Genomic DNA, 11694 nt, shown 5'->3' on the forward strand with positions numbered 1-11694 from the left:
CTAACTGAAAATCAAGGTTACAGTAGCATAGGTCGTACTGATCAGACCCAGAATACAGAAAACAGAAAGGTCAGTAGGTTCCGGTGGTTCTTGGTGCTCGATGCTTATCACGGTTCTCGTCCTTGATGCATATAGCTTCAAGTGTACAACTCGTTGATGTGTTTGCATTATTTTCACCAAGTTTTGACCATCATAACCCAAGTGCAAGTCTAAAACATGAAGCACAACTCACTTAAGTGTTGCAAGTGTTTTGATGAACCAAAGTTACATCAAAGTCTTAGATTTACCACATACATGAAAGGTAAAAGTAATATTGAACTACAAACTAGAAAGTAAACTAACTAATCAAGATTTTAAGATGTAGAACATAGTTCTTAGTTAGATCTTGAAGATCCAAGACCCAAAGGTCTAGATCTAAAGTTATTAAGTTAAATCTTAAGTATTAATACTTGAATCTTTACTTTAGTGAAACCATAAGTTACAAAACTTAGATTATCAACTAGCACAGTGTATGTAAGCTCATAAGCTCTTGATTATGACAAAATTAAAAGACCATAAGCTATATAAACTTAGATCTTTCATAAATATTTGAAGTTATAACTAAAGAGTTATACTTCTATGTTCTTGAACCTTTAAAGTTAACTTTTTGTTCAAGAAAATATGAGATCAAAGTTAACTAGTAACACTTGACCATTATAACCAAAAATCATGAATTTAAAGGATGTAAGAATGAAGAAATAAACTAATTAAACAAGTAATAAGTTCATGGGTTTCATACTTTTAAAGATTCAAGCCTAAGTCTTGATCTTTAGAAAGTAAACTTTATGTTTACTTCATGAACACAAGTATGCTTTCAACACATGAACTTTGATCTTTAAACAAGTGTTAAGTGTAGATCATAAACTAGAAAGTTTATGTCTTGTATGTCTTGTAAGAACAAGTTGATATGAAGAATCAAACTAACAAGTTTGATTCTTAATAATTAGTAAATAACAACAACTAGTAAGTAACTTAACAAAGTCAAGTAACTAAACAACAATCAAGAACAAGTAACAAACAACAAATGATGATGATATGAGATGTTGGTTTCGGTTTTTAGCAAGAAGAAAAGAAGAGAAAATTGTTCATAATACTTAGAAGAAAGAGAGAAAATGAGAGAAAAGATGAAGCAAGTAAGTGTGTGTAAATGAGAGAGTAAACAAGTGAGCAAGTAGTAAGTAAATTTGAAACAAAAAAACTCCTCTAAAGGCCTAGTAGGCCAACAGTTCTAAGGGGAGGAGGGAGGAGGAGATTGTCCAAAAGGTTTATGCATGTAAAAGCTTAAAAGTGTGGTTACAAGAGGTAGTTTCATGGAAAAGATGTGGTAACTAGATTCTTATGTAAAAACTAGCTAGTTACATCATTAAGTAATACTTACACATGAAAGACATGGGCTAATGAATCCATTTAAGATGTAGGGTGGGCTTATAAGCCCAATATCATGAGTTCATAACATTAACAAGGCCCAAGTTCAAGTATTTAACAAGTTAATCCAACTAAAGCCCAAGTAACTAACTAATAACCATAGTTAATTAAAATGATTAATAAAATCAATCATGAATGTGAATAATATCTGAAAATATTATTCGTGTAATGTACGCGTGTCACAAAGACGTTTCGGGCATTCAAAAGTCATGTACGTTTAATCATGGCAACATGTAAATGTAATAACATACATTCGTTTAATCACAAGTATTAATAATAATAATTATTAATAAATAAACGTTGGAAAAAAATCCAGGGTCGTTACAATAAATCTTAGTAACCGTACACACATCTCGTATACAAAAATATCATACACATAACCTGTGTATAAAATCATTCTCTCGATACATAACATTCACTTTTCATTCATTGTTTGGCTTGGTAACCGACCTTAACATATAATGCGCATAAAATATATCCCCAAAACAGAACATCTCGTCTGTATAATAATCATATAAACTTCGAAGTACTAAACACCACGCCCACTAGCTCTTCTGTCTAGTGAACATTCTGGGTGGGGGTGTTAAACCCGGTAGCTACCTTTAGGATTCGCGTGAATTAAGGCCATACCCGATTCTAATTCTTAGGTTACAATGTAATAATAATCAGGGGAAAAATATTCACAATAATTAGTGGCAATTATCACGTCCAACTAATTCAATAATAATCCACAGAACTTCTGTCTGCATAATAATTCATTCGAGGAATGTTTTGCTTGTGTCTATCTCGTCAAACATTTATAAAAGCATTGCATGTATTCTCAGTTCAAAATATATTTCAAAAGCATTTAATAAAGCAGTTATAAAATCAGCGCATGTATTCTCAGTCCCAAAAATGTAAAGAGTAAAAGGGAATCAAATGAACTCACCATACTGTATTTTGTAGTAAAAATACATATAACGGTATTGAACAAAAAAAAATGGGGTTGGCCTTGGATTCACGAACCTATATTATTCATATATATATATATATATATATATATATATATATATATATATATATATATATATATATATATATATATATATATATATAAATATTAAAACACATACTCGTAATCGAACAATTTCATATATTATAACTTTATATAATAAATGTTTAATTTGTATTTATATTTTTGAAAATGATTTTTATTTGTATAGTTTTATATCTATATATTTTAAAAGTATCTAATTGGTTATATATATGAATATTTATATAAGGATTGTTAATATAATTAATTCATATGTAATGTTACTTATAAATATATTTCTATATCAATAGTAATAAAAGTTGTGTTTGATTATAATGATATTATTAATAATAATACTAGTAATAACAATTATTATAGTAGTAATAATAATGGTGCCTCTAAAAATAGTACTAATAATAATACTCCTAATAATTATTAAAATGATAATTTTTATAGAAATATTACTTTTAATGATAATGATAATAATTTTAGTAAATATAGTACTTTTACTAAAAATGATACTTTTCATGCTTATTTTAGCAATAAAGATATTTATAATAATAATAATAGTAATAAAAACAATAATGGTTTTAATCATAATAATACGACTAATACTATCCTAAATGATGATACTAATAATAATAATAATAATAATAATAATAATAATAATAATAATAATAATAATAATAATAATAACAATAACAATAATAATAATAATAATAATAATAATAATAATAATAATAATAATAATAATAATAATAATAATAATAATAATAATAATACTATCCTAAATGATGATACTAATAATAATAATAATAATAATAATAATAATAATAATAATAATAATAATAATAATACTTATTAAATACTAATAATAAGGATAATAATATCTAACATTATTAATGATAACATTAATCATAATATAAATGGTAGTAATGACTTTGATTAGCATATTAATAACAACAACAACAATAATAATAATAATAATATTAATAATAATAATAACAATAATAATAATAATAATAATAATAATAATAATAATAATAATAATAATAATAATAATAATAATAATAAAAGTCATAAAAAGAAAACTACCTTCAAGAAAATCGCCCAAAAATATTTTTCTGCCTCCCCAGGGTCTCGAACCCAAGACCTCCCGTTCACTAAGCAAACACTCTAACCATTCGACCCCAGCTGGTTTTCTGAATATAACTACAACCGTATATATTTAACCTAAATACTCCTGTCTCCTTTATCTTCTTCTCCATCCTCACTTGAATCGATCAGGAATTAATATTAAGTAATAACAGATTACTTTAATAGTTTTTAGGATTTAAAATGTATACAGAACAATTTACTAGCGACTAAATTCATTAAACAGAAAAAAATTAAAATAAAAACCCGTTACAGGTCTTTGAAAAACACGACTAAACTCAAGATCAAATTCGAGTTTAGAGATCGATATAGCCCACGATTTCTACATGAAAAATGTTTTAAATTATTCTTGGAAACTGTCTGAACCTTCAATTTAAATTATAGCATCAAAGTAAGTTTGAATTTCATCGATGAACAAATTTTTGACTTTTTAGAACTAAAGTTTGACTTCGAAAATTCACAATCAATAAGAAAAATTGGGTCATGAAACTTTGCAGATAGTTTAAGCAAGAAATTTCCAACTAAACTGCATTAATAGATTTTAAAAAAAAATTAAAAATTCGAAGATGTGTATAAAAGGTACACGAAACAGAGGTTTATCAGTTTCTTCCATTTTTCTGTTTTATCTCGATTTAAAAGACAAATGTGATGAGTGGTTGTGATTGATAAAGGTAGTAGTGAGTTGAATGATTTACGTAACAAGTGAATTGATCAGTTATACAGCGAATTGAGGTACTCATTTCTCAATCAGACAAATGTAAATAGATGTTTTAAATAAAAATACAATATAACTGAATTCAATTGTTACCTAATGTGTACTACTGATAATGACATGAAACGAATTGGTGACTAAAGGTACCAATCTAAAATAGCTTGATAGCAATGTGTAACAAATTAGGATTCTATTCCATGATTATATAATTTTATATAGAAAATTTGATATTTATTAATTATATAAATGGTAATTAAAATACTAATATTAATAATAATATTGTTAGTAAACAAAAAAAATAATAATAAAAATACTGATAATGGAAGGGCAGATTCATTGATATATATTTGTTTTCATTAAATAACATTAATAATGTATATATATGTTAATAATAATAATATTGATAATCTATAATAATAGTAATTCTTAATAATAATATCAAATAACAAACAATAATAATAATATTAATAATAATAATAATAATAATAATACTTAATGATAATATTAGTAATGACAATAATGATAATACTATAAATTAGATAAGTGGTAATAATAATTATACTTCTAATTCTTATGAAATAATAACAATTATCATAATAATAACAATAATCAGTAATAATAATAAAAAATAATCATAATAATACCATTGATATATAACAAATTATGAGTATCAATTTTGATATTGTTATTAATGTTAATGATAATATTGAAGATAATAATAATATTAATGTAACTACATTTTAACTTGTTATTAATATTATGCATTATTATTTATGTTATATTTACTTTAAATTTTCAATTCAATTTAAATGATTTGTTTGTATTAATTAAAATTAATATATACACTTATAATTATATTTACATATATACACCTACATATATATTTATAACAATGAATCGTCAAAAATGGTCTAAGTCAAATGAAGATATGAAACAGTTCAAAAATTTTAAAGACTTAATATAACAGACTTTGCTTATCGTGTCGGAACATTAATTTATTTAAAGATAAAGTTTAAATTTGGTCGGAAATTTTCGGGTCGTCACAAGTAATTAAAAAAATAATAGCAATAGTATTTCGACTACCCTTGATATATGACTAGCGGAGCTCAAAATCATAATAACAATCACAGTAGTATTGCCGGAGAAGATGGCCAGAGTGGCAGAGTTCCTCACATGGACAGAATTTATCACATGGATAGAGTTCATCACATGGACATAGTTCATCACATGGCAAGAGTACATCGTGTTCACCGACGGTCACTTATGTTTTTGGGGCTTGAGTTCCAAATCTGATGTCAACAGTCACCTTCGTCGTCATCTTCAACCACCAGCGTGAACAAATCATATCTTAAACAAACTGCTGAAAGTAAACATTCGGAAGTATGTCGGGATCTTTATTACGCTTGAAGGTACACCATAATTTTAAAGCTTGTTAAGTTTTGTGGGAAATCGAAACAAGTGAATTTATTTTTTTAAGATCGGAACCTTTGTTAATATCACATCAAATCAATTAATTTGGCTTACGGAATCAAATGGAAGTCTGACGGAATTGGAATTGAACTTAAAAACGACGCGTGTCTAAATTCAACTCAATTCCGCCAGAATTCCATTGAATTCCATGAGCCAAACAGGGCCTACGTAGACAAAAACAAGAATATCTTCGAATTTTTTTATCCAGAAGAAATAAAAAATAAATAAATAAAAGAGGTTAAAAAATATTGGATTTGAGTTGAAATAATTTAAGAAAGGAAAAATATTAAAATAAATCAACATTCTTTTCACTAAGCGTATATAATAAAATAGAGTGAAAGGGTCCTGAGCTAGTCTTTTAGATTAGGTAGGGAACATGAGGCACAATTCCTCACTACCGAAATTCCCTTACAGTTCTAGAAGGCTAGTGGGAAAAAATTACACTGTTTCCGTCTCTTGAAAGAAGTAAGGTGTTCTTCCTTCATCCTTCATCCACACTACGAGGAGGAATCGTATGAATTACTAGAGAATTCGTTGCCAACGATTTTTTGGGGACAATAGGTGGTAATTTTTTTCCTAAATGGTGAGAAAAGAGATTAAAGAAGGTTTCATGTAAGAATTCTCAATTCGAGCGGATGGTGAACATGAAGTGAAAGAAGGTAAGAAAGACAGTCAACTGTTTTAGGTGGCGGCGACAAACTTTTTTCGGTGTTTGCGGCCCGTAAACCATTTTTAGTGGAGGCTGCAAACGTTCTTCAGTGACGGCAGAATAACAGAAAAATAAGAGATTGAAACCCTAAAACTTTGACACCATGTAAGATGATAGAAAACCTCGTAGGTATAACATATTAGTGTATTAATCAACTACTTATAAAGTATAATGAAACATACAAAATCGTAATCTACCGTAATATACCGAGCCCATCAATATAAAGTATAAAATGATTGTTTACATTTTGTTAGAGAACATATAGGCCATATTTTTTCAAAGTAGAGTTTATTTTTATTTTTTATTTTTTTGGTTCGCAGAGGAACTCCCTAGTGACAACCACATTGGATCCCACTAGCGAGTACAACTTTTGGGTGACGAGCCTCCGAACGACAAGACCCGTAATCAGGTGAATTGCACACATTGGCGCCCTCTCCGATCAAGAGCTCATTTTAATTCGATATTGAGCGTTACCAAGATTCGAACATGGGTCTCCTGCTTCATAGGTAACTCTGGGCTATGCCAGTGGTTTCAAAGTGCAGTTCTAAAAATGCAAAATGTCTCCAAACATTCTTTAAGAAGTTTCTGAAATTTTAAATTTAACTACAAAATGATGTTGTAAAGAGTGAACAATATGTTCTTAAAACTGTTAGATCTTAAAATTGTTAGATCTTGTTGTATGTTCCTAAATGGAAAGGAATCCTATATGCCATTTTGATTCACTAAATTTGTTATTAGAAAGTTCGTTCATGTTTTTGATAGATTTGATAGATCCACTATTCCACTAACATTTAACATTAAGGTCTAACATTATATAAGTTCTTAATGCAAAATTCATGAATATATATATATAAAAATTCAGTCAAAAGGGTCAGCTCTATATTAAAGGCTTACACTAATGTCAGCATCTCATATGCTAAAAGTTTTACTTATTTTTTAATGACAAAATTGCATGGGGGTCCCTGTAGTTTGTTCGAAATAACAAGCGGAGTTCAAAAGAATTTTTTCAACTTGGGGGTCACTGTGGTTTGCAATAGTTTCATGGGGGGTCCAATTGCCTAACATCATTATCTTTTTCTGTTAACTTTCATCATGTGCATAGCATGTGAGAGTATAAACGTCATATTTGTTCACCTTGTCCTTTTATAATTCTTTTGGACCCCGGTTGTTGTATCGAACAAACCACAGGGACTCCCCCGTGCAATTTTGTCTTAATTAAATAATTTAATTTTTCTTTTTTTTTTCTTTTTTTTTCTCTTCAAATCACCCACTCCTGCTATTCTCGATTTCATTACTTCTTCACTTGCACATATCAAAATTAAAACCCCATTAAGCAGGAAATCGAGAATAGCAGGAGTGGGTGATTTGAAGAGAAAAAAAAAAGAAAAAAAAAAAGAAAAATTAAATTATTTAATTAAGACAAAATTGCACGGGGGGTCCCTGTGATTTGTTCGATACAACAACCGGGGTCCAAAAGAATTATAAAAGGACAAGGTGAACAAATAGGGTCAATCACCAAAATACCCATTTTTTTGGCCTTTTCTGAGCTGGAACCCCCTTTTTTTTTTGAGAATTTGCCCGCGCAAGGCGCAAGTATCTTTAGACCTTGCGACCTTGCGGCTTGCGCCTTTGCGTGTAAACGCAAGGCGCAAGGATAAGGGCTTGCGTCCTTGCGTCCTTGCGCCTTGCGCCTTATCAGAATGGATTTTTCCTGATTTCTGGATAAGATTTTTTTGGATTCTTTGTACCTTTACGGATAAGATTATGTACCTGTCTATTTAATGAGGCTAGAACTCCAGATTAATAATTTTATTTTACTTCATTTTCAAAAAGATCAAGTCATTAGAGCATCGTTAAGGTACCAACTTTTATCTATTTTTTCACTAATTTGTGTCTTAATGAGCTGTAGTAATGATGAAGCATTTGTTGTTCATGTATGTTGTGGAGGTAATTTTGAATTTGTTAACAACATACCTATGTATCTGCCTCTTGACTGTTTTAGAACCAGATTAAAACTACCACTTGCTCCACAAAAACCAATAAATCGAAGAGTATTGTTAAGGAAAATTCTCAAAAAAATTGAATTGCCACCTAATGCACCTGTTTCGCTAAGATATATTGATAATAATCATATTTTTGATATTACTGATGATCATGAAGATTTTTTTGAGTTTTTAAAACACGCTGTCACAAACGAGCCTATTGATATTTATGTTGTCGACAAAGTTAGAATGCTTCAACCCGGACAAAATTCACAAACACACCAGCCCCAACAAAATCCACAAACACACCATCTCTAACAAAACCTCCAGATTCTCGAGTCTCAACCAAACAAACAAACTCACCATCTGCAAAAAGAACAGGATGAAATACACAATTCCGAACCAAACCTCGAAACACACTATTCGGAAGAAAAACAGGCTGAAATACCACCTCCAAACACAGAAGAATTTGACTTCTTCAACCATGGCGCCGAGAACGTGTGTAAAATAAAAAAAATAGAGAACCCGTTTATACCTGTTGTTGGGTCTAGTGAATCGGATGAAGCAAGTGACGAGGAAGATGAAGATGAAGAAGATGAAGAAAAACAAGATGTATTCTGGAATATGCCAACTCTACACAGTCAGCAAGATGAAGAAAACCCAGAATTTACGACCCCAATTCCAACCACGTATCAGGTATCTGATTTGGTCAAAGTTCGTCAAACGTTTTCGAACAAGGAAAAATTCCTAAACCAGCTATTTACAAAATGCCTTGAAGAAAACTTTCAAATAAAGCCTGTAAAGTCAGACAAATCTCGGTACACCGCTAAATGTGTGTTGCCAAATTGTGAGTGGAAATGTAGTGCATACAAAATAAGACACACTGAAAACTTTATGGTTAAAAAGTTGCATGACGTACACACTTGCTCACGCACACAAATTATGGGAAACAATAAACATGCTACTAAAAATGTGTTGGGTAGTATTCTTATGGATTCGTTCAAGGCTGCTAATCGAGAGTATAAACCAAAAGATATACGTGATGATGTAGCTAATCGGTTTAGAGTGAGTGTATCATACAATCAAGCATGGAGGGCCAAGTGTCAAGCAATAGAGATGTTACGTGGCAGTAGTGATGACTCCTTTAGAATGCTTCCCATTTACCTTCATAACCTTAAGATCCACAACCCGGGGACCATCACCAATTTGGTTACCGATAAAGAAAATAAATTTGTGATGTGTTACATGTCCATTGGAGTAGTTGTAAGTAAATATATTTTAGCAAAAACCACCTTTTAATATGTACACCATACGCAAAGGCGCAAGGGTCACCTTGCGCCAACTAATACGCAATGACGCAATAAAAACCTTGCGCCTTGCGTATGGTGTATGAGGTCTTTATTAATAATATTTGATTTACTGTGAAAATTTCATGCAGATTCGATCATTTGTGCAACATGTCCGCCCGATAATCATCGTCGATGCTGCACATTTAAAGGGTGGGTACCTGGGTACTAATTTAGTTGCTGTTGCGATGGATGGCAATAATGGAATTTTGCCATTGGCTTATGGAATTGGTGAAGGCGAGACAAACAGTGTTTGGTCATGGTTTTTTGGTAACCTAAGAGATCATTTAATGAGTTATGGTATGGTTGATCGTATGTCAGAGATTACTTTTATTTCTGATCGTGCTGCTTCAATAGCACACGGCATTGCAAACATGTTTCCGGAAACGTTTCACGCTCATTGTGCACGTCATTTATTCATGAACATCAAAACTAAATCCAACAAGATGAAATTCTTCGAATGGCACTTTTGGAAAATGGTTAAGGCGTACCGTGCGTCGGATTTTCATGATCATCTGGATGTATTTCGAAGGAGATTGAAAGCGTCTTATAAAGTTCTATGTGAGGATGGTATCAATAGATGGTCCAGAAGTCAATCTACTCATATTAGGTATTCATACCTTACAAGCAACAGTGTAGAGTCTATAAACTCTCTATCAAGACATGCTCGTAAACTACCCGTTTGCATGTTGTTCGAATTTTTTCGTTGTTCAATACAGGATTGGTATTTCAAACATCGCAACAAATCAGTTAGTCTTACTTCACCGGTTACTCCATATGTTGAACGTAAGCTAGCTAAGAGGACGGACAAATCAAGAAGATGGCGAGCATTTCCATCGACAAATGATCTAATAGAGGTACATGATGGACGCAAAAATGGGTTGGTTAATCTACAAGATAGAACTTGTTCATGTGGTCAATGGCAATTATCAGGCATACCCTGCGGTCATGTGATTGCATCAGCACGACACTTCGGAGTGGAGGATATTAGTTGTTATGTATCACATTGGTTCAGCACTCAAACATACATAAATACGTATTCCGAACACATTCTTCCTCTCCCCCATCGGTCTGAATGGTCGGATCCGGTTCCCGGGATTTTGCAACTTGTACACCCCCCAGTTCTAAAGAAAAGACAACCTGGACGTCCTAAAGGTAAAAAACGCATTCCTTCAAAAGGTGAAGAAACTTCAAAAAAAGTAAGAACTTGTAGTCGTTGCAAAGAACCAGGTCATTCTCGATCAACATGCCCAGCTGCTTATGACCGAACAGGTGAATCAACTTCTCAACGGGCAAGAAACACAACCTCGAAGGCGAAAGAGACAGTCGAACCATCTCAAGCTTATCAATCTCAGTTTTATCCAACGTACAATTTAGGTAGTAATTAGTTCCTAGAATACGTTTATTTTCAGGAACAAATTAAGGTGTGATGTCTTCCATTGTTGTAATATTTTTTAATTAGTATTTTATGATGTGGTTTCGTGTGTTACTTCATATGTTATAATATTGAATGCACAAGCTAGTGTTACAAGAATAATAAAAATTTTGTGGCGCAAGGTCGCAAGATGAACCTTGCGTATGTTTCAAAAATAGGCGCAAGGACGCAAGAAGAACCTTGCGCCTGCTTAATAAAAAGGCGCAAAGACGCAAGAATCACCTTGCGCCTGCTTCTAAATACGAGGCGCAAGGCCGCAAGAAGGACCTTGCGTCTACGGCTATTACGGGACGCAGGGTCGCAAGGTCTGATTACACACCTTTGCGCCTTCAAAAATACAGTTACGGACCTGTTCACAGTTTACAACATTTACAGTTTTATACACAAATTACATAATTAACTACAGTTT

At 31.4% G+C, this 11694-nt stretch overlaps 1 protein-coding gene across 1 annotated transcript; it reads left to right on the forward strand.

The window, feature by feature from the left end:
* Window positions 1-9446: 9446 nt before the first annotated feature.
* Window positions 9447-11681, forward strand: LOC139842597 (uncharacterized). The gene is made up of 3 exons (XM_071832717.1): window positions 9447-9767; window positions 9943-10460; window positions 11444-11681. Exons 1-3 carry the CDS (start codon window positions 9447-9449, stop codon window positions 11679-11681), a joined length of 1077 nt encoding a protein of 358 aa, XP_071688818.1.
* Window positions 11682-11694: the final 13 nt, after the last annotated feature.

The sequence above is a fragment of the Rutidosis leptorrhynchoides genome, chromosome 4, assembly GCF_046630445.1.
Source record: "Rutidosis leptorrhynchoides isolate AG116_Rl617_1_P2 chromosome 4, CSIRO_AGI_Rlap_v1, whole genome shotgun sequence".
NCBI classification, from domain to species: Eukaryota; Viridiplantae; Streptophyta; class Magnoliopsida; order Asterales; family Asteraceae; genus Rutidosis; species Rutidosis leptorrhynchoides.

Excerpts from the sequence above, each read along its gene's own strand:
- LOC139842597 (XM_071832717.1), top strand. The coding sequence starts at position 9,447 with ATGGGAAACAATAAACATGCTACTAAAAATGTGTTGGGTAGTATTCTT. Across the intron at positions 9,768-9,942 it reads ACATGTCCATTGGAGTAGTT|ATTCGATCATTTGTGCAACA; the intron begins GTAAGTAAATAT and ends AATTTCATGCAG. Across the intron at positions 10,461-11,443 it reads AGTCAATCTACTCATATTAG|GCGCAAGGACGCAAGAAGAA; the intron begins GTATTCATACCT and ends TTTCAAAAATAG.